General features: G+C 56.7%; 2 protein-coding genes and 1 long non-coding RNA gene across 15 annotated transcripts in view; 2 read left to right on the top strand and 1 right to left on the bottom strand.

Annotated features, from left to right (window-relative positions):
* LOC118969141 (uncharacterized) overlaps window positions 1-2075 on the bottom strand; it is a 29757-nt gene extending 27682 nt beyond the window's left edge. For all 12 annotated transcript variants that reach the window (XR_012122192.1, XR_012122195.1, XR_012122191.1 and 9 more), the window contains exon 1: window positions 7-2075. This is a non-coding gene — a long non-coding RNA (uncharacterized lncRNA). The remainder of the gene's footprint in view (window positions 1-6) is intronic.
* Window positions 1-14083, top strand: part of SRRM3 (serine/arginine repetitive matrix 3) — a 50032-nt gene extending 35949 nt beyond the window's left edge. For both annotated transcript variants that reach the window (XM_073215177.1, XM_037002586.2), the window contains 4 exons: window positions 9653-10023; window positions 10318-10542; window positions 10657-10794; window positions 12586-14083. In XM_073215177.1, coding sequence (XP_073071278.1) covers window positions 9653-10023; window positions 10318-10542; window positions 10657-10794; window positions 12586-12814 — 963 coding nt within the window. In that variant the 3' untranslated portion in view covers window positions 12815-14083. The remainder of the gene's footprint in view (window positions 1-9652; window positions 10024-10317; window positions 10543-10656; window positions 10795-12585) is intronic.
* Window positions 14084-20701: 6618 nt separating this feature from the next.
* HSPB1 (heat shock protein family B (small) member 1) lies at window positions 20702-22276 on the top strand. The gene is made up of 3 exons (XM_017654032.3): window positions 20702-21155; window positions 21739-21802; window positions 21959-22276. The coding sequence occupies exons 1-3, from the start codon at window positions 20789-20791 to the stop codon at window positions 22146-22148; spliced, it is 621 nt and encodes a 206-aa protein (XP_017509521.1). The 5' UTR covers window positions 20702-20788; the 3' UTR covers window positions 22149-22276.
* The last annotated feature ends 408 nt before the right edge of the window (window positions 22277-22684 follow it).

Raw genomic sequence — 22684 nt, 5'->3', positions numbered from 1 at the left:
ACGTACGCTTAGCTTTGCGTAGGGTTCCCGCGCCGCCGGGCTGCGCCGCCGGGCTAGGTCGGGGGTCGCCGCAGGGTAGGAAGCGGTGAGTGTACACCCCGGAAGGGAGGCGCCGCTTCCCCTCTCCATGCTCCCTCCCCGAATGGGAGTGGCCAGGACTGCTTGGTTGTTGGTCCACTAGGCCCCAGGGTCTGGGTGCGAGGGGCCTGCAGGCTTAGGCTACCCTTGAACTTGGCGAAATGCAGGCCAGAGGAAACTTGACCAACGGGGCACTCCAGTTGGGTACAAGCCCTGGGGAGGAACCAGGGTCTCCTGCGTCCCTCCCCGCAGGTATATTGGGGTGGGAGGGGCATGGATATCCATAGGGGTCGCAGTCAAGAACAGGATGCAAGAGAAGGGCCTCCTGTCCACATCACTTGGGCCCTGAAGCTCCCTCTCCCCACCCAAGCCCTTTCCCACTCTCTGAGGCTCGCTCTTCCTCCCTCCACCCCCTCACTAGCCCCTCCCCTTCTCTCAGATCTCCAAACCCTATCTCAGTCCCTGCTCCAAGGAGTCTGTCCCTTCCCCTGCACTGCCCACACTTGAACAGATGTCTCAAACCTGCAGGTTCCACTGTCATGTCCCATCCTTCCTAAGGCATCACCCAGGGTATCACTCCCTCACTGAGTCCACACCAGCGCCACCCAAAAACTGTTCCCACCCATCCCCCAAGAGGGGCATGGACTCCTTAAGACCTATGGAGAGGCATGGTGATGGTAGGAGCTGTGGAGGGAGGAGGCAGGCTTCTAGCCCCTCCCAGGTGGGTGGGCTGGGCCAGGGTCGGGGTTCTCCCAGGCCCCAGAGAGTCTTGCATCCACTTTTGCCTATTGATCCTCTTTTGCCTTTTGGGGGAGAGCTCCCACCTGGAGGGCTGCAGTACTGATATGGTTATTGGGTGGACACAGGGGTCTTGGGGTCGGCAGGCCTGCAGGTTCCCCGGACACCTGAAGGCTACCCCAGAAGCCTCAGCAGGGAGAGTGGGGCTGCCCCTCCCCGGACCTCAGGTCTCAGCAGCAAACATGTACGTGTTGGTCAGTTTCGTTTTGATTTTTGGCTGTTTTCTTTCACTTCCTTTCTTTGCTCAAACACCCTTACTCCCACAGCCTCAGAGAGGAAAGCCAAGGGCAGCTGACAAAAGGCTCTTTCTTGGTCTCAAGGTTAATTTTTGTTTAAGGACATTACCTGTCTTGAGACTGTCCCACATGGACAAGGTGCCAGGGTCCTGAGCTCAGAGGGGCCTAATTGGACCACATGGGGATGATCACACCAATGTCCCTGGACACCTGTCTTGGAGGTGGGGGAGGACACACAGGGGTAGCTGGGGGACTGGTATGGCAGGACTGGGAGATGATGGTGAACCCGTCCCCCACCCCCAGGGGCTCAGAGCTGGAACAGCACAGTGCCCCAAACACCTTCACATCCTCCTGTAAGGGCACAGAATGCAGATTCTCTTAGCCAGGGCTGAAAGGAAGCACCTTCCCACTTTTGGTCTCCTCCCTAGCTCTGGAGGCCTGAGCAATAGCCCCCCAAGGACCCTGGGTATGTGCAGACACAATGTAGACCCCGGGAGAGAGAGCAGTCAGGGAAGGCAGCCTAGCCTCCAGCCTGGGCAACACCCAGTTCTTGACCTCATTCCCAAATGGGACTCCACTGTGGCATAGTCCTGGGAGTTTTCCAGAAGATGGCTCTGTGTTACTCCTTTCACAAAGCGTGCTCCTCAGACTTCTCCCTACTGCTCAGGCCCTGCGCGATCTGGGACTTCAGAACATCCCAGGCCTCTTCCGTGAGCCTGGTCCCTCCTTGCTTGCACAGCATTTCTGAGGGAGGGCAGTGAGGCTAGTTCTGGCTCACCTCCAAGGAGGTGAGATGGAGCAGGGGTCATGGACTTTGCCATTTGCCAGAAATGTCTTGGGGAGTGGGAAATACTGGAGGGGTGGAGGGGTGTTCTTGGACACTACCTTTAAAAAAAGAGAGCGATAAAAACTGGTAAAAAGAAAAGCTCACCATTTTTAACCCCGTCTATGTTTTTGTTTGTTTTTTTAGCCTCCCATTTGAAACGTGGTAATATTGTGATTCCATTTTTCTAGTTGGCGAGGGGAGAGGGTGGGGAAGTTTATGTAACTTTTCCTGTTATTTTGTTTTGTGTTTGTATTTCCTTCTTTTGTTTTTTCCTTTGTAATGTACAGAAATGCAAACTATCTCTCTGGGGTTTTTTCTCTTCTCTGTTGTTCTAGAGTTTGCTTTCCTGTGTTTTATTGTGGGAGCCTCTCCTCCTAATGCAGAGATGGTCTTTAAATCTCAAGTGAACATTAATCATATACATATCTTTATATACTTTTGTTCCTTTGTAACCAGAATTTAAAAGGGAAGAGAACTCTTTAAAAAAAATGACTCCCACGCCAACAGCATTTACCAAATCTGCGGCAGCAGCCAGCCCTCTTAATCCTGGGGCTTAACCCTGGAACTGCCTCAGCTTTTAAATTAACGAAAGTAGGAACCTGAGACAGAAACTAGGAGATCCAGGGAGAAAGAGAGACATTTCCTAGAGGAGTAAGTACCCTATGTCTCCCCAGTGTCATCTAGTATAAGATGGCTGGGGACATGATGGGGACAGGCTGCTCAGCGCCTGCCTTCCCTGCCATGACTCATATCATTAGGAGGCCCCTCAGGAGGGACCTGAAGACACCTGAGAGAGTTTTGTTCAGGTGAGGGCCTCAAAGTCACTCTCCCAGGCAAGAGAAAAAGTCTTTCCCAGCCTCAAAACTGAGACCAGCAAGGTGCTGGCCCCCAACATTTCTTTTTGTTGCCCCATCCCAGGCCAGGACAGGCCTCCAAAGTGATTTCTGGGTCCTGCTGCTTACTGCTCTCTGCAGTTCAGAGGACTCAAGTGACAGTTCAAGGTCATACAGCCTTTTAGAAATAGATTCAAAAGGAGACCCCAGGCCTCTAGCCTCAAGACCCCAAGAGATGGAAAGGGTGATGAATGGAAAACATACTCCAGGAGCCCTGAGCAGGAGGAGGAGGATTTGGGAGGTAGATGCTGGTTATCTCAGCTCCAGCCTTCCCCCTGCGGGCCCTCCAGGTATGGATAACATGCTCCTGGCTCCGGGGCCTGCCCATGAAGAGATGAGGCAATGGTGGGCTGGCGTTACACAAGCCTGACTCTTGTGAACACTGCTTCAGCCACTCAGGCGCCCTGATCCCTCGAAGTTCACACACATGTGGGCAAGAAATAGTGATACACAGAGAGAAGATTAAAATGTTGAGCTCAAGGACTAGCATCCTGGCCAGAAAGGGTATGCAAGGTTTGTAGCCTTAGAAGTAGGGCCCCTGCCTTAGCTGCACCTGTCCGTAGCACTGGAAGTTTCCAGGGAAGCCTCACCATCTGGTGAGGGTGGCAGAGAAGGTTCGTGAGCAAGGCCTCCAGGCTTAAATTTCATCACGAAGTGGACAGTCTGGGATGACCTCCAAAAAGAGGTACCCATGGCACTTCTCATCCAGGCCTCCCCCCAGCCCCATCCCCAGGAAAGAGCGGTAGCCTTGCCTGGAGTGGGGAGGTCAGAACCGGAGGGACATTTTGACATTTCTTCCAGGAAGAACCCAGAAGGCAGGAGGGATGAATTTTGCTAAAGTGATGCTAAAGCCAGGGAAAGGGATTGAGTTAACTTGAGGCCTGAGGCACCTTGAAATTGAACCTGTGGTCACCTTCCCTTTTAAAGGCACAGACCCCTTTTCACCCCATCTGTCCCCTCTAGCTTCATTTACTTTTCTCTCTTCTTTCTGTCTGGGTCCACCTTTCTCTCTTCCAGCTTCTCTGTTTTTTTCTGCCTTTGTTTCTGTCTTTCTGTGTGTGTGTGTGTGTATGTGTGTGTGTCTCTCTCTCCCCCTGTGTCTCTCTGTCTCTTTCTCTCCATCTCTCCCTTGACATGGGCCTCTCCCCACGCTGCCAGCCCTTCCTCAGCCCACTGTGGTTGGTTTTGCTTCCATCAGCTGCTTCCTGCATGCTCTCTGGAGGTTTTCTGTTGTTTAAAGAGTTAAGGAAAGCTTGGCTACTAGAGCCTGTGGGGTTTAAAAAAAAAAAAGAACAAACAGAAACCACTGGGCAGGATGCCCCTCCCATCCCTGGGACTAAACAGAGCCATGCTGGCTGCCCAAGTGCCAGTTCAGAGGGGGAGTGCAGCTTAGCGTCACTGTCTTTCCCCTCTTCTGCATTCCCAATGCAGAGACCTTCTTTTCTTTTTTGTTATTGCATTCCCGTCCCTGACCACTGAGAAGGTAGGTATCCTGGCTCAGCTGTGCGCTGCTCGCTCGCTCCCATCTCCAGATAAGCCCTGCCACTCTGCTTGGTTTGAATGTGGTTTTCTTTTTCTCTCTTTCTCTCAATCTCGCTCTGGTTGGTTATCTCCCCCTCCCTTTTCTTTATTTTAGTGACTACTCATTTGTAACTTGCATTTTCTCCAAATGAGCCACAGAGCTGTGTTTCCTGGTTTGTCATTTGGTTTTCTTGACTTTCCCTGAAAACTTCTCTGGTCCATTCTTCCCTCCTTTCCACCAGCCCTGCTCCTTCTTCCTCCCCACCCTCTCTCCCTGAGTCCCCCTCACTCTCTTTCTCTCATTCTGTTGTCTGAATGCATTTCTGTGTGGTTTAGCATTCCAAGTTTGTGTACCTTTCCTGAACTGGATGCTGCAGTTCAGCCACTTTGATTTCTGTTGTCTGGAGTAGCTTCTGAGCCCCTCCTGCGTCCCCCCTCGGGCCAGTGGCCCTGCCACAAGCAATGGTGGAAAGGCCCTGTGTGGGCCCGGCCTCCAGACACTGGAAGCAGTTCTGATGGAGCTCAGGCCCAAGGAAGGAGCCCTGTCGCACCTCCAGGGCCCACTGGGCTCCCACAGGTCCTGCCCTGGTGGCAGAGTGGGAGTGTTAGTGTGGGAGCTAGACTCTGGGGCAGCAGCTGGAATCTCACAGCTTCATCTTTTTGGTACAATGGTAGTTGGATTTGGTGGGACTGGAATGGGAAGCTTGCCAGGAGCAGACTCTGGTCTTACAGGGCCTACTTAGCAAAGTCTCTGTGGGGTGATTTGGGGGATGGAGGTGACCCTTGGCTCTCCTGCCCCTGTGTGGATCTCTATCCATGCAGACAGGGGCTCCCTCAGTATCCTAGGACCCCTCCATCTTCCTAACTTGAGTTTAATGTGCAAAATGATCCAGAAGGGACAGTCTGTAGGGGCCATGGTCCCCCGAGGTGTTGGAGCAGAACTGGCCCTATGTCCTGGACCTTGTCACCCCCAGCCAGTGCTTCTCCAGCCACACTGGGGGTACAGGTGAGGGAATAGGTGTTCAGGGACATTACCTCCCCATCCCTGCTCTTTAATTTGCTTCCTGCCCTATCTGGGAGCAGCTATTGAAGTTTGACATCCCAACCCTTGTGAGGCTTGGTGGGCCTCCATCCTCTGCTTTTAAAAGAAAGGGCCTGGCTCTTCATCTGCACCTGTCCCAGGTTGACCCCAGTGGCAGGTCCTGGGGAGCTGACCCACTTAGAACATTCCTTAACTGTGAGCCGTATTGGGAGGGCAGACAAGAAAGTTGTTTAGGGAGGGAGAGGCACTGTTGGTCCACTGGGCAGACTCTGCCGCAATCTGATGGAAGGAGTGAAGGCCCCACCCTCAAGAAGTACCTGATGTGACCAGGGACTCAGAAACAGGATCATCAAATGCTGAGTTAACAGGCAGTTGTCTGAGCCCTGGCAGAACAAGGATAGAGCATCCCAGAAACTCGCTCATTCTTGTCCTTAAGAACATCAGGATTGTGAGCCAGTGTCCCTTGCCACTCTTTTCCATTGTCTTCTCCCCCAAACCCAAATTCCTTACATAAGAAAAGAAACCAGGTAGCAGGTGGTAGCAAGGATCAGTGGGGCTCCTGGGAGCAGAGCTCAGAGACAGGCAAGGCCCATGCACGCACGCGCTCATTCACTCCTTCACGCACACACAAGGCAGGCATTTGCTGAGGCCTCCTCTGTCCCACGTCCTGTCTGGGTGTCCACACCAGGGGAGAGGCAGGCAGACCTAGGTTCAAGGCCCCCACTTGCTAGACTGGAGAACTGACAAAGATCATGCAGAACAATGAGGTGGGGAGAGCTGAAATGTGGGTGAGGAGCTCTGCTAGGCTCGGTAGTCCCAACCCTAACACAGCCAGGAGCAGCCCCTACTGAAGGAAGGATTGGGGTCTGTGGGATCATGGAGGAGTGGCCTGCCTCAGGGTGAAGGTTAGGAGAGATTTCCTGGAGGCAGAGGCCTTGAGCTGATGGTGGAGGGGCAATAGGCACTAACAAGCTGTGGGAGGTGGGTACAGCGGGAACAGGGGGTCCAGGCAAGAGGGACAAGAATCATCAAGAGCAGAGTTCTGAAGGAGATATCTGGAGGTCTCTGGCCACCAAAGTCCTGTCCAGCTAATGAAATCTCATGATATCTGGACTTGGAAATCCCTCAGTTCCTGGGGAGAATGAGATCCAGCCAAGCTGAGGATGAGGCTCACCTGTGGTGGGATCATGGCCACTCTCTCCAGGGCTTCTGTTCATCTGTGAGGGGACCATGAGTCAACTTTACTCTGAAAAGAACCTCTCAACCTCAACCCCTATACAAGCCAACCCAGCAAAGATCACAGCTATTTTTTTGTGTGCCCCCATTTTTACCAATGGAGAAACTGAGACCCCCAAGCTAGATCACTTCCTTTAGTTCTCACAGCAAACTCACACCAGGGTTGATTCCAAGGTGTTCCACTTTGTCAATTACTATCACCTTGGGCCATGGCAGTTGGCTAGAAGTGGGCAAGTGGGATGTGGGGGAAGAGCTTGGACTTCAAGATATGTCAAGCAGGAAGCTTTCAGATCAGCACAGGGGTCTGGTCCAGGGACTTGGGCCTCTATGACTGGGGTAACAACATGACATCCACCCAATCCAGACCCTTTCAGTTACTAACACTTCCACCCTGCTCCCAGCCTGACAGTGGGGAGGAAAGAGGGCACTCCAGTGACTGTAGGAAGGAACTTCAAACCCTAGGTCTTCTTCCCCCACTGTTGGCCTCTTCCCTGGAGGCAGAGGTAGGTAGCTCAGATCCGGAGTCTGGGTTGGAGCCAGGGTTCACATTCAGGTCCTGATTCCCAAGTTTAGTATTATACCCTCTTGCCCTGCTGCACCTGCCACCCCCAACCAGAGTAACAAAGGCTTCTTAAATGCAGGGTCCAGTGTTTTCCTGGGTATGGGTTACTGTGCATTGGTTCTCTGGGCTCCCACTCCCAGACCTAGTATCTGTTCACTTTATACTCTTTGACAACCCAGGGGGTAGAAAAGAAACTGGAAATCTGAGGATCCTGGAGACTTCTTTCTCATTTACCTCCTCTGGAGGGAAAAGGATGCTGGATGACAGAACCTAGTGCTGGAGCCTTGGGAGCTATGAGGCACCGGCTACCTGCTGGGCTGGAGAGGGTGTGACAGCAGAGCCTACTGAGAATGGACAGTTATCTCAGATGGGGCCATGGCTGAGGAGCCCAGCCTCCATCTCTCCTGGCCCAGGGTGAGGGGGAGCTGGCGATCAGGAGAGCTGGGGAGCTCAGAGGGGTACCTCAGTACCCAGTCATACCCACTCTGCCCACCATGCCTGCCTGGGCCCCAAAAGAAAACATCAAGCTCTCCCAGGAGGTCTTCATGGCCCACTTGGCTTCAGACAGCTCCTCTCCGAAAATAGCTGATGTTCATTGGCTGCATCAGCCACCGATCACAAGCTGGCTGTGTCTTCATGGTGCTGACTTCTTGGCTCTGCCTCCATGCCCAGGCTGGAGAGAGAACTTTGCACCACCCTGTCCTTTGCAGGAAGCACCCAGAGCCTTTGCAAAGAAACCAACCACACTTTCCATCCCCAGGCATCAGGGTGTGGCAGCTGTTTTTATTCTCTCCATCCAAAGGGCCTGCCAAAGAGCTTGGCTCAGACCCTGCCCCTTTCCAAGGTCTCCCTGGTTTGGCCCTGGCCTGTGAGGCCCTACTAGATGCCAAGTTCTGTGATAAAAACTGAGGTTGATGCTGGCGATTGGGAGTGAGGTGAGGGACAGACTTATAAACTAGCAATTTCAATCAACTGTTACCAGATAGAAGCCCAAGGGCAAGAGGAGGGGCAGTTCTGTTGTGTATAGAGGGGGTTGGACAGGGGATGAGGCTGCTCACAGAGACTTCTGGAGTATTTGCTCTGGAAGGGATATCAGGAAGCAAAGCCCAACCCTTTTAAGGATGGGGAAACTGAGGCCCAGAATGGGGAAGTGACTTGGCCAGGGTCACTCAGTGAGGTAGTGGTAGGCTCTCAGACCCCTGGTTCTCAGCCAGGACCATTCTGATGGTACCAGGTGCCCTTTCTGGCTGTCTGTATCCCCATCCTTATGTCCTACCTCCACTTTTGGAAAAACATTTGACATCTCTATCCAGCGGTCACCCAAGAGGTGCCTGCTCAGGCCCAAAGAGCCAGGTGCTGCCCATCCTTCCTCCAGAGGCAGTGCGGCCTCCTTTTGGCCTAGAATGGGGTGGTTGCGTTTTTTTCTCTCTCTCTCTATCTCTCTTGCATTTTGTGAATCTGATGATGAACTTACGCTACCACACTTTTCCCTTCTCTTACACATCTTACCTACTAAAGGAGGAAGTGCCACTTTATTGGTAAGTGGACGTTAACCAAGAGGGACTTAAAAAATCAGAACTTAAAAAAAAAAAGAAAAAAGAGAGAAACAGAAAGACAGTCGGGTGCTACTGACAGCTCCACAGGTCTCTGCAGGGCCGGAAAACAAAGAAAAATGTTAACCAGAAAAATGTCAGTTCCCCAGGAGTCCAGACATTGTTTTTGATTTTGGTATCTAATGACATTTGTGGATTTTGTTTTGTTTGGTTTTTCCTCCCTTTCTTCGGTTCAGTTTTGAGTTCAGTCGTCCCCCCCAGCCCCCACCCCATCTGTGTGCCGTGTGCCCCCTCCATCCCCCTACCCCCATGCGCTGGGGGGCCTGGCCTGGTGGGCTGGCCCTGGCCCGGCCTCCCGGTGCCCGCCCTCTCTCTTCTCTCTGCCGGGATCGTCCGTCCCGTCGGGGGGCAATGCCAGGCCCCGTGCCCATCCTGGAGCCCCTCCCTTTCAGCCACCCCCGACCCCACCGCTCCGTCCCGTCCTTCTTGTGTTTTGCATGCTGAGAACCTTGCATGAGCTGCACTGTTGAGGCCAGAAGGTGGACACTCAGGAGAGGCAGAGGCAGGGCAGGCGCGGGGAACCGTGTGTGCGCTCCGGGACTGGCAGCCCCCGGTCTGGGCCCGGTGAAAGCCCCCTCTCCTTCTCTCCCCCCCCACCCCTCTGCTCTCCTCAATCTTTTTGCTCCTTCTCTTGGTCTGTCCTCTCTGTCTGTCTCTTCCTCCGTCTCCGTTTTCTCTCTGCTTCTCTAACTTCCCTGCCTCTTTGCTCTCTCTCCCCTCTGGATCCTCAATCTACTATCCTCTCTGCTTCTGCCTCCGTCTCTTCTGCCCCGTCCCGCCCGGTCTCCGTCCCCGTCTCCCTCTCCACCCCCTCCGTGCCCTCTCTGCCTCTCCCTCTCCCCGTCAGAAGCCCAGCTCGCCCTCGCCCAGGGCCCGCGACCAGGCGGAGGCCGGCGCAGCCACGCCGCCGGCGCGGGAGGAGAGTCCGAGCCCCCGCTCGGCGCCCGCGTCGCAGGGCAGAGGAGGCCGCGCGGCGGGCGGGGCGGCCAGGCGGAGGCGGCGCCGGCGGCGCCGGCGCCGGCGCCGGCGACGGCGCTCGCGGTCCTCGGCGTCCGCGCCCCGCCGCAGGGGCCGCCGGCGCGCCCGGCCTGCGCCGCCCCGGGGCTCGTCGCGCTCGCTCAGCAGGGCGCGCTCCAGCAGCGACTCGGGCAGCGACGGCGCCCCCGGCCCCGGGCCCGAGCCCGGCTCCGAGCGAGGCCACGGCGGGCACGCGAAACGGTGAGCGGCTGGCTCCCGGGAGCGGGGCCCCCGGGTCGCGCGGGGCTGCTCGCTGCTCTGGCGCTCCCACCCCTCTCCCCGCGCTGAGCGCGGCCCGCCCAGCGCAACACCGCCCCCCGCCCCCCGTCCCTCACTTGTCCTCCCTCCAGCTTGCTGAGCCCGCTCCACCCACCACCCTCCCCTCCACTGAGCCCACCATCCCCCTAAGCGAGCCCCTCTTTGTCACCGGGCCCCTCCCTATTCCTCTCCTCTCCGCTCAGCCCGCTTTCCGCTGTCGCCCTGCCCCTCCTCCAGGGCCAAGGAGCGGCCCCTGCGCGCCCGGCCGGCCAGCACCTCCCCGTCCCCGGGCGCGCACGGCAGGCACGGCGGTCCGGAGGGGAAGAGCTCGTCGCGTAGCCCGGGTCCCCACCCTCGGTCGTGGAGCTCTAGCCGCTCGCCCTCCAAATCCCGCTCGCGCTCGGCCGAGAAGAGGGCTCGCAGCCCCAGCCGTTCGCCATCACCCAAGAAGACCCTGGGCCGGTAAGCACGGGCCCAGGATGCCGCGGGGCGGCGCGGGGCGCCCTTGCGCGGGCGGCGGCTTCGGTCCTAGGCGGACCGACCGGTCCGCCTCGCTCACGTCGGGCGGGTCCGCAGGGACAAGGACCCCGAGGGCCGTGCGAGGCACGCCGAGGCGGAGGCCGCCCGCGCCCGGCGCCGCTCTCGCAGCTACTCGCCCATCCGCAAGCGGCGCCGGGACTCGCCCAGTTTCATGGAGCCGCGGCGCATTACCAGGTATGGAGGGACCTCCGGGGACCTCTGGCACTTCCAGGGGGACCGACTAAACCAGGGACAGTGGAGAGAAGGCTGTAGGAGAGGAGGTGGAGTTCACGGAAGAAAAGAGGGCCCAGGGAGGAGAGGCTAGGACCAGAGTTGCCGGGCGGGACTTGGGGACAGAGGCGGAGGTTCATTGAGGGGAGGAAGGCCTCAAGAAGGGAAGGGTCGTCGCTGAGGGCCTGAAGCCCATGGAGAGGAGCGGCGGGGGGGGAACTCTGTACTTGGGTCTGGGTGTGCGGCACCAGGCTTGGAAGTCAGCTCTGGAACATTCCAGCCACCCCTTCTGGAGCCCCTTCCCTCCCTACATCTGTCTCCTAGCAATGATGTCTCCTTTTCTCCTTCATCTCAAGGTCCAGTCTGCCGAGTAGCCTGTGGCCAGCCTGGGGGCCGGGTGGACCCCCTCCCCCCAGGCTGCAGGGGAGATGCCCATGTGAGCTGATCTGGCTCTGTCCCTGTCATCTGTCTGCCCCACCTTTTCTCACTAACCTCACTGCTCCTGGGGAATGTGGAGGAGGGGGCACCCCGAAGCCTGGTCTCTGGGGCAGCTGTGGGAGGAACCCGTCCCCGCCACTCTCCCCACACAGCCCAGTGGGGCCAGGCTGAGTTGATGTGGCAGAAGCCATAATCAGAGCTTCTGTGCCAGAACTGGAGGGGCTGGGCCTGGGTCTCCAGGTGAGCTTATGGTCTGTGTTTGTGGAAATCAGTCTGAAGCCCTGGACCTCAGTAGAGGGCCACAGGCACAGTTCTGAGCCCAGCTCAGCTTTAGACCTTGCTGGGAGCCTTAGGAGATTGGTGTGCCTTTTTGGGTCTCTAGCTACATCCCAACAATAATCAGGGCTCCCTGAGCATCTTTTCAGGGCTCACATGGTCTGATTCTCAAACAAGCCCTTCCTAGTCCTTAAGGATCCAGATCACCAAGAGAGGAAGGGCATGGCCTCCTCCCCTCACCCCAGAACTAGAAGCCAGACCACCAGGCTCAGGACATCCCCAGACGGTCACACACCCTACCCACACGTGGGAAGTACTAGACGTCCGAGATCCCATACCTTACACCTGGCACCCACCTCAGCCTCTCTCCCAGCCTGCTGCCTCCTCCTCCTCCCACTAATGTTCACCTGTTTTCTTCCTCAGCATTAACCCCACGCCGTGGGGCACTGTCACCCCCTTAACAACTCTCCTTTCTTGTCTCTGGGTCACAGCCTCCTGGCTTCAGACTAACTCCGGGCTTGTGGGAGGTAGCTGAGTGAGGAGAAGGGGCCAGCGGGACTGCGTCGGGCTGTGGGGATGGGCAGCTGTGGCCAGGGGGCTCCTCCTGGTTCCATCAAGAAACCTGAAAACCCCAAATCCTCAGTTCTGTGGGCAACAGAGAAACAGGGCTGGGCCATATCCACAAACCCTTCCATGTAAAGAAGCCACTGCTTGGCTTGGTTGATGTGAGCAGTCTATATTTAAAACTTTCCTTCATTCAAAAATATTTATTGAGCATCTACTCAAGTCAAGCAGAGACATGGTCCCTTTTCCCTGCACACAAGTGAGGAAAAACAAAATGATCACCTTGAAGTTGGCAAGTGACCACTGACTGTCTAATCCTGTTGGGGCAGGGGGCACTCCAAGACCAAGGCTCAGGGGAAACTGAGGTAGGAAAGCCCTGGCCACTGCTGAGGAGGGGCTCTGGGCCTGAGGGAGGGCCCAGGATGGGCAGAGCTCAGAGCCCTGGATGGCTTATAATTGGCTTTTCCCTCCTGGCAGTGCCCGAAAGCGTCCCATCCCTTACTACCGGCCCAGCCCCTCGTCCTCCTCCAGCTGCCTGAGCAGCGACTACTCAAGCCGAAGCCCCAGCCACAGCCCCAGCCCTGGCCGCAGCCATGGAAGCTACAGCAGCCACAGTCGTGGGACCCGCAGCCACTCACACAGCCCCTCCCGGACCCCCAGTCCCAGCTACCACAGCCGGAGCAGCTCAGAGAGTGGGGGCTTCTAAGTCCAGCCAGACCCAGCTTGGTGCCACTGGCATAGGGAGAGGCAAGGGGTCAGGACCCAAGGCTTAAGAGGGGACTACACCCCACCGCTACAAAATGGTCCTGGGGCCAGGGAAGACCTGAGGATGGGGTTCCCCACAGACAAGGAGGAGCTGGGTTCTGCTGCTCCTAGAGGGTTCCTACGCCCACCTCCTGCCTGCCCACCATGTCTAGGGAACAAAGAGCCGTTGTGAACACAGGGATCACCCTGCCCCACTTCCTGCTTGATGCCAGCTCACTAGGCTGAGGAACTCAGCTCAACGAACCCAGGGAGACCTCTGAAGGTGCCAGATCTGGGGGCCTCCCTTCCCCACTGCACCAGGCCCTCGGCTCCCCTCTGTCACTGGGCAGACAAGGAGGTGGGACAGTAAGCAGGATCTAAGTTATAGATGGAAGGAAGAATGGAGAATGGCCTAACGTTTGGCGCACAACCATCCTACTGAGCTGACTGCAGGGGACCCTGACTGCCTGGAGCTGGAGGCTGGTCCACAGCCTCCCCAAACCTCTCCTCCAGCCCAGGAATGCCCAGACTAGGTGGGCCCCTAAGCCCCAGCCTGAGGGGCCAGGAAGTCCACTCTTGGTCCCACCTCTCCTCTCCAGGCCAGGCTCTCTCCTCCAGTCTTCACTCTATGCCCTGGGCCAAGACCACACGAGCCAGGCCTTCTGCATGACAAGAGCTGGGACATAGAGGTCACCACTGCATTTGACCCTGAGACCAAAAGGTTTCAGGTCAGGAGTAACAGAGGGATGGGGTAGACGGAACAGAGCCGGTGAGGAGGAAAGCAGTGCAGTACCATGACTGAGCGGGCCCATGTCCCGTGTGCCCAGTGTCTGTGACACGCGCCAGAGGGCAGTACGGGGTCATGGGCACAGGATGACATGTGCTCAAGGGAGCACTTCTTCCTCAGGATCTAGTGCAGAGGTGGTTAGCCAAGGCTTCCCAGAGAGGGGTGCTACAGCCCTTCCAAGGAAGGGTAGGATCAAGACTGAGGACCTCGCCTGGGGCACCGATGGGGAAGCAGTGGCCTCCAGCCCTCTTGTGCTGCTCCCAGTCCACTCCTCCTGGGGCCCTCAGGGATCTCACAGTCTTCCTTGGCCCAATAGGGCAGATGCCCTGGGCTCCAGTGTGGGGGGGTTCTGGGGTCTGGTCCAGTTTCCCCCCTATTTCTCCCTCTCTTCTCCGCGGTGCGGATAAAAATTGGACTCTAATAAAACACTTGGTGCCCGGACAACAGTTGGTGAGACCAGGCCTCTGTGGATTTGGGCACCTAGGGAGTGTGGGGAGGGCATGGGGTCTTTAGGTCCTTCCCTCCAAGAAATGAGAAGGGGTCAGGCTCCTTGGGACCCCAGAGAGAAGAGCTGGCCTCAAGGAACCATTCCCCCACCTCAGCACATGAGTCTGCAGAGCCTGCAACTTGGTGTGGAGGAAAACAGGGACCCAAGAAGACCTCCCTTCCAGCTTGGAGACCCAGTGGGCTTTGAACACATCCATGCCCCCAACCCCACACCCCACCTAGCTTCAACAATAGATGGGGTCAGGGCAAGGGAGAAGGCATAGACCAACACATAGGACACCCCCCCCTACAGCTGGGGTGTTGCAGAGCCCAGAGCTGCTAGAACCCAATTTGGAGCACCTCCTGGCTGTGAATCCAGGCTCCCCACTTCCCGCTAGGTGTCACACAGGGCTAAGAGGGCCCACACAGGGACAGGCGAGGATTCCATGAGAGACTGCTTACCGGCCCCAGCTGGGCACTGGAAAGGGAGTTTAGAGTGGTTGGTTTATTTTAAATAGCTACTCACATTGTATTTCTTTCTTTTATATATAGCTAAACAAATACACAGATGCCCCTTCTCCTCCTCCTTTTCCGTAAGTGTGATAGATTTTCACCTTGTTTTGAATCAAGAGCTCTTTGGTAATCTGGTGCCCCAGGAAGCCTTGCCCCAGAAGGATGTGCACACACCCACAATGTCGTGGCATGCAGTTTCGGCTCTTAGATACTCTGAAGCTTGTAAGGACCCCAGGTTAAGAACCCAGGTCCACTTCTGGGGGCAACTGGCATGTCCATGGCTCAGGTCCGCATGAGCCATGACACAAGAGGTGTCCTTTGTCTGGTCTCGTCCCCAGAGCCAGGCGGGGGGGTGCACCCGAATTCTAAGGCTGTGTCAACACGTGACTCTCAAAGGTTTCTTTTCTCTCAAACCTTAAGGGGTGCCCTTCTGGCCATTGACTGTTTCTGGTCTGAGGAAGCCTGTTCAAAGAAGCACTGGTGATCTCTTTAACCCTTTACTAAAGTTCAGCAAAACTGGGCCTCAGGCAGGCAGCTGGGGTGGCAGAAAGAGTGGACTTGGCCCTGCTCTGGAGATGCCCCCTGCTGGGCAGGGGGGCAGGAAACATCCTAAGCTGGGCATAAAAACTCTGGGTGTCACACAGAACCCTTATCTGCTCCTTCCCACATTTACCTTTCCACCCACTCAAGGCCCAGCCTGACTGCCTTCCTCATCTACCCATCCATCCATCGCACCCCACAGCCAGTCTGCCTCCAGACCATGCCACTTCTTCCTTCTGCCCCACCTCTGCTCTTGCCCCAAAATTCCTTGGACCCTCACCAGGACACTCCCATGCCTACCTCCTTACTAGATGGCCTGCCTGGGACATGCCCCCTCCAATTCATCCCACTGTATCTAAAATACAAATCGGATCATTCATTCAAAAATACTCATTATACACATGCTGACTGAAGACCTAGTATGTATCATGCCCAGTCCCTGGCTCTGAGGCCACAGTGTTGAATTAATGAAACAGAACTCCCCACCCTGTGGACCCTGCATCCTGTCACCATGTCCACCAGCTCATAGGGCTTGGAAAGCCTTCCGAATGGCTCCATCTAGAATTGGCATCTTTTACTCCTGCTGGACCTCCAAACTCCTCCCCTGTCACTGCACTTGGCTCCAATACACTGCATCAGACCCGCTGCCCTGGACCCCTATGCATGCCCTTTCCATCTCCACAGGTTCAGGTGAGCTCATGGTTTGAGCACAGTTGTTTCCTGCTCCAGGGAGCCTTCCTGATCCCCAGCCACAGTGGCCACTCCCACCCCTGCTTCCTCCAGCTCTAGGTCTGTTCCTGCCATTAGGGCCCCAGTTATTTGTTGGCATGTCTATCCCTAAATCTGTGAGCTTCTGGAGCCCAGACCATGCCTTCTTGGTCTCTGCATCCCCAAATTAGGCACCCTTGAAATGCTGTAAACAAGTGAATGAGGGAGCCAGGGAGTGAGCAGTCCCAGAAATGGGACCGGGGCCAAAGGTGAGGTGTGGTAGCATCAGGAGCACACTAGAGGGCGACAGAGAGAAGGGGGAAAAAACTGCTTGATGGCTCACCGGGAGGGGCACGAAACAGGTTTCGACGAGGGAGGGAGCCCTCCCTGTAAGTCAGGTCCCCGTCAGCCTGGAAGCCCAAAGCTGTTGTCCTCGGAACCCTGCATAGCTACTAGGGGTAGCAGTGTCCATTCCCTGTGGAAGGATGGGGAGCGTACTACGCCCTGTCCCTTCCAGACAGAGGGTTCAGCCTCAACACCTCTGCTCTGTATCTAAGTAAAAGGGAAAAGTACTGCTAGGAAGGCAGGCAGGAAAACAGGAAACTCCAGTTCCGCATCGGGACGGGGGATGTGGGGCGGGTGAGCGACCTTCCCATATGCGGGACTTCGGGGTGTAGGAGAACCTCTCCTGGTATCTCTCCACAGATGGGGCCTTGGGGTCCCCTTCAGCCTTCCCCCCTGGACACCCAGCATCCCTGAGGCTGGGCAGCGCTTCCTGTGGCCTCCTCTCCTGCCAGCATTTTCCCCTTCTCCTCAATCCCTTGCCTCTCTGAGATGCTCCTGGAGGCCCCTGGCCTCCTACTGGCCTTTCTTGGCAAACTGGCCCCATCACCAGGCCCCTGGCCTTTTTTCTCCAGCCCCTCCTCATCCTGACAAGGGCTCTCAGGACACCCAAGACATAGGGTCTCCTGCCTCCATGGCCACCACAGGAGACGACACCCTCTCTCCACTCACCACAGACACATGCCCTCCAGCAGCATTAGAGGACACAGCGGGCAGCAGGGGACCTGGGGGGAAGGGGGCAGTGGAGGCGAAACTATTGATTCACCAGGCTGGAAGGAGCCTTAGAGAACACCAAGTCCAACAGTCTCATTGTGCAGATGAAGAAAATGAGTCATGGGAGCTGGCTGTAGGCCAAGGTTACAGAGTCAGACATGCAGATCCCCAGACTCCCAAGCTAGACAAATTCTTTCTGCTAGACAGCAGGGCAGGAGGAGCTAGAGAACGGACCCCCAGCCCTCCCACCTGGTACCTCCTTGGCTCCCCTTCAGCAGTGATGGGGGTGAGGTCACCCCAAAGCTAGCCAGAATTGTAGGCCTAGAAGGTAGGCAGGCTGGAGATGGATTTTTGGAAATGGACTTCCAGAGAGGCAGTATCTAGACTCTTCCAGAAAGACCTGGTGCCACCCTCACCCACCATGAGCTCTAATTACTGCTGCTAACATTGTAAATTCCCAGCAGGCTCAGTGACTGGCACAATCTGTCAGCTGTCAGACCTCTCCAGGGAGCTCGGGTAGCTGCGTGAAGACTCTCGAGCTTTCTCTGAGGCTGGGCCAGGGAGGGTGGGGCTGGCTCAGCTGCAGTTGGCAAAGGCCTGCCAAGGGTGTGGCTAGTGTGGCCCAGATCTCAGGCACAGTGCCAGGCCAGGAGACTGGGAAGCTGTTCTTGGGGCTGCTACAAAATACCCCAGACTTTGGGACTAGGGGTGACGGGAGGGGCCCTCAGACAAAGGAATCTCAGACCCTGCAGCATCCACCTCCCCCCCAACCCCTCTGTGGCTTCTGGGAAATCCCTGAAGGTGGAGTTATCCCCTTAATCCCAGAAAAACCATCCCTGGCAGCTCAGTGCCCAGAATGCTAGAGCAGAAGATCACCATCAAAGCACATTTGGGGAGGTGGGTAAGAGGGGGCTGATATGCAGCCCTTGCTCCTCTTGCCAAGACTTGTGCCCAGGTACAGGGGTACAACCTCCTGGAGGAAGGGCACCTGGTCAGAGGTGGAAGGGACCCCAGACCAACAGGCAACCCTTGGCTGTAATACCTTGCCCTGTGCTCACAGGCCCACAGCCCACAGCCCACAGCTCTCCCTGGACTGCCTGGGAAATCTCTCCCCTGTTGGATGGAGAATCAGGAGGCCTGAGCTCCCACCCCTCCCACTCCCTTACCAGCTCTGTGACCATGGGGCAGTTCTGATTCTCAGTTTTCTCATCTCAAAAATGTGACTCCGATAAGATACTTGGATGTTCAGTAAAGCACATACAACTGGGTGAGTCTCATTAGTCTAAATGTCAGTATTCATAATGAAAGGCCCTGTTTCCTTAATGGGCATTTTACTAAGGCACTTCACAAACATTATCACATTGGAGATTCACCACAACCCTGCAAGATGGGTGCATTATTAGCCACGTTTTACAGATGTGGACATGGGTGCACAAACAGGGTGAAGAACAGCACCCAGACTCAAGCCCAGCCTTGTATGACCCCAAGTCCTTTTTCTCCCACAACCCCACCCTTTCTTACCACCACCCAGAGCCACCCACATCCCTCCCTTGGGATTGGCAGGTGATCTAATAGTCCTGCAGAACTGACCCATTGAGGATGGATGTGGATTCTCAACACTGCCTCCCCCATTCCCTGTGGGCAGTGTGCCCAGGTTGCACAACTTCTGGCTGGGGCAGCAATGATGGATGTTCCCTGCCCTGATTTCAGGCAAAATGAAGGGAGCTATGAAGGGAGCTTATGTCTACAAAGTGCTGGCAGCCAAGCAGGCAGCCCCCACCCAGAGTGTGGCTGCGCCTGGCAGGACTACACTTGAAAGCATCCATGACCACATCTGACAGCTCCCTCTAGGGTGGGGCACCTGAGCTCCAGGCTGGGCCACGGTGGGCAAGCAGGGGCAGACGAGGGCCCTCCCTGGTTTCTGACCTCACCCTGGCTTTATAGAATTGGGAGAGGTGCGGCTGCAAGCACCAGGGAGCCCAGGCCTGATGATTCCTGAAGCTGGTATTCTTCGAGGGGCAGCCAGTAGCTATCAACTGAGACCCACTGGGCTCATGACATGATCCAACAGGGAGGTGAGGCAGAGGCAGAGGTCTTGTCTGCCTCCCACCCTTGGCCCGTGAGAGCTCCAGGAGCTCAGAGACCTTTCCAGAGGTGACCTCAGACTTGGGGCTTCATGGAGAGCAGATGGGTAAGAAAAAGAGGAACCCAGGAGCACTCTCTTTGAAGAGGAAACTGAGGTTGACTGACAGAGGGTATGAGACTTGTCAGCACCCCCAGCTCATTGAGTGCCCTGGAGTTTGGCTTCCAGCCCCGGGCAGGGCAAGGTCACCTGTAGAATTGGCAGGAGTATGGCCTCAGCCCAGCACTGAGAGATGGGTAGCAAGCACAGTGGGCCTCAGAAAGAGAGGAAGGAGGGGAACCCAAGACGGGAGTCCCTCTACTGCTCTATGCCCTGGGCAGTATAGGGGCAAGAGACTTCCACTGCTAGTGTCTTACAAGAGACAGTGACCAATCACTTTAATCTCTTTTAACCTGTTTCCTCATCTAAAAAGAGGGATGATAATAGGACATAAATCAGAAGATGGCGGGCTGGCTAGGGATCATGCCTATGAAGGCAGGAGAGAGGAAATGTTAGGATTATGGCAGGAGCCTAGGGGCAGCACCCTCTCCCAGAGGTGAGAGATGGGGGCCTGGATTCCACAGGTGGTCAGATAGGAGCTAGGATGAAGCAGTAGGCTTCAGGCTCCAAGCGAGTTTGAGTAAACCATACTGCCTAGAGCACCCTCTCAGTTTGTGCTGTGGGAATCATAAGCACAAGGGGCTTTGAGATCGTAATCTGTAAAAAGGGAAACTGAGATCTAGAGAAAGGAGGGGCCTTGCCCAGAATCACACAGTAAGTCAGTGGCAAAACCCAGACTAGATTCAAGGTCACTGCATTTCCAGTTCCCTGTCCAGGGATCTGCAAGGATAGACAGACATAATGGGGAAATTTGCCATTAACCTTCATCCTGACCCCTGTCAGCACAGGCCTCTGGGCTTCTGATCTGGGTCAACCCCACTGAGGGGGCACAGGGCGGACAGCCGAACCTACACATGCCACCACCTCTGCAACAGGGACACATACCCACTCTCCTGCCTCTTCAGTTCCAGGTACATAATCAAACCTATAATCAACAGTTATCAGGTACCAGGCCCTGAACTGAAGTCGTTGCTCACATCAAGTTGCTGAATCCTCACACCAACTTGGTGAGGTAAGATTTATTATCCTCTCCCTTTTCCAGATAGGGAAACTGAGGCACGAAGTGTCTGCCTTCCACAAGTTCATTCAATTAAATGGCAGAACTGAGGCAATCTGGCTCCAGACCTCGCAGTCTACCAACCACACACCAGACTGCTTCTTTAGACATGATTTCGGACACCCTGCAGTTCAAATCCCTACACAGCCACTTCCTAGTTGTGTGGCCTGAAACAAGGAACCTAACCTCTCTCGTTTGTCCTCCCCGACAAGAGCATGGGTCTGCCCACGGGCGGCGCGCAGCCCTTTAGCGCCCAGGCCAGCGAGTGTCTGCACTGGGCAGCACGCCAGCATCAGTGCGCCAGTCGTTTGTTGTCCAGAACAGAAGGTTCCAGCTGTGGGCAGGGCCTGCACCGCCCTCGTCCCCGCCCCCCCACGCAGGGGAGGAATGCGGGGGGCGGGGCTGCCCCAGCCAGTCTTTACCATTAATAGAGACCTGAAACACCGCCTGCTAAAAATACCCGGCTGGAGACCTCTATAAAGGCGCGGCGGGGTCGGGTTCTCAGCATTTCTTCGAACCTCGTTCGGAGGCAGAAGGCCGAGCCAGCATGGCCGAGCGCCGCGTACCCTTCTCGCTCCTGCGGAGCCCCAGCTGGGACCCCTTCCGCGACTGGTACCCGGCCCACAACCGCCTCTTCGACCAGGCCTTCGGGCTGCCCCGGCTGCCTGAGGATTGGTCGCAGTGGTTCAGCCATGGCGCCTGGCCGGGCTACGTGCGCGCGCTGCCCGGGCCTGCGATCGAGGGCCCCTCGGGGGCCGCGCCGCCTTACAGCCGTGCGCTTAGCCGGCAGCTCAGCAGCGGCATCTCGGAGATCCGGCACACAGCCGACCGCTGGCGCGTGTCTCTGGACGTCAACCACTTCGCCCCCGAGGAGCTGACGGTCAAGACCAAGGACGGCGTGGTAGAGATCACAGGTGAGCCCCCGGCCCTGCGGGGACGAAGCTGGTGGGTGGGCCGTGGAAACATGGGCCAGAGGCCTGGGCAATGGACACTGCGTCCAGGACCCGGAGGCCACAGCCCGGGAGATTGGCCGTCTTCCTTGCCCTGGCCGCGGGCCGGTGTCGCTACTCTAGCATGGGGGCTGTGGGGAGCTCCCGAGGGCCCCTTCAGCCTTGGAAATGCTCCGTTAAGGGAAGAAACGCCCCCCCTTTACGTCGGAGATACCTCCAGTCTCATCCCCAAATGGCCAGGTCTCGTGAGCCTACCCGCGCCCCGGCCTGCGATCGTCGTGGAGACAGGCGTTTTTCCCCGGCACTGTCCCTGCCCTAGCCCGGGTCCACGGAGGGGGCGTGTGCGCCTGCCCGGCGCCATTCCCGCCCCTCTGAAGCCCTGAATCAAACTTTCCAGGAGCTTCCGAGAGCCCGGGACAGTCTCGGGGGAGGGGGGTGCCTCAAATCCTAATCAAGCTTTGCCCGCCCGGAGTCGGGTCACGCGGTGGGGCATGGGCGGGCCCTAGGCGGCCCCTCCCCGCAGCCTCTGATCCCTTTTTCTTGCCAGGCAAGCACGAAGAGCGGCAGGACGAGCACGGCTTCATCTCCCGCTGCTTCACTCGAAAGTACACGTGAGTCATGGCGACTAATCGTGGCGGGGGGCGGGGAGGGGGCATGGGAGGTGGTAAGGGGTGGCGGGGTGGATGATGGGGAGAGGGCTGCCGCAGGGAGGAGGGGCAGCGACGTGCGGGTGTGTGACTCTTGCTCTCCCTCCTCTGCTCCTCCAGACTGCCCCCTGGTGTGGACTCCACTCTGGTCTCCTCCTCCCTGTCCCCTGAGGGCACACTCACTGTGGAGGCCCCCATGCCCAAGCCAGCCACCCAGTCAGCGGAGATCACTATCCCTGTCACATTCGAGGCACGGGCCCAAATTGGGGGCCCAGAAGCTGGGAAGCCAGAGCAAGCTGGAGCCAAGTAAGGGCCTTGGCCCTGCTCCCCACCCCCTCCTCCCAGTAGCCATCACTGACCATCTCCACCCGCCAACCTGTGTACTCTTTTGATACATTTACCTTCCGATTTTCTCAAATAAAGTTTGAAGCAACTGCCTGCCACTGCCTCATACCCTGGTGTTTGTCAAGGGCTAGTGCCATTCTGTGGCTCAAACACGATCACAATTGTGAGGACCTGCTGTGTGATACACACATTCTGGGCCCTATGAGTACAGCCATGTCCTGCACAGTCTTGTGTCCATTAATATGAAGAGAAGTAATGGTTGTAAACAGCAGTTAAAACCCCAAAGGCCAGGTGCAGGAGCTCCGCAGGGCAGGAGAAATACCAGGCCCAGGCTGGTCACTCAGGGACACCTGTTAGGGAGGACAGAGCAGGGCCAGGGAAGGGGGCTTCCTAGGGGCTCAGTGTCCCTTACGGACTTCGTTATTCTCCCAGAGACTCAGGACCAGGTACAGAGGGTATGGCAGCTCCAGGTGACCACCTGAAGGGAGGTTGGCCTAGTCA

Source organism: Manis javanica, chromosome 10, assembly GCF_040802235.1.
Source record: "Manis javanica isolate MJ-LG chromosome 10, MJ_LKY, whole genome shotgun sequence".
Lineage (NCBI taxonomy): Eukaryota > Metazoa > Chordata > Mammalia > Pholidota > Manidae > Manis > Manis javanica.
This window is presented reverse-complemented; position numbering and strand designations above follow the sequence as displayed.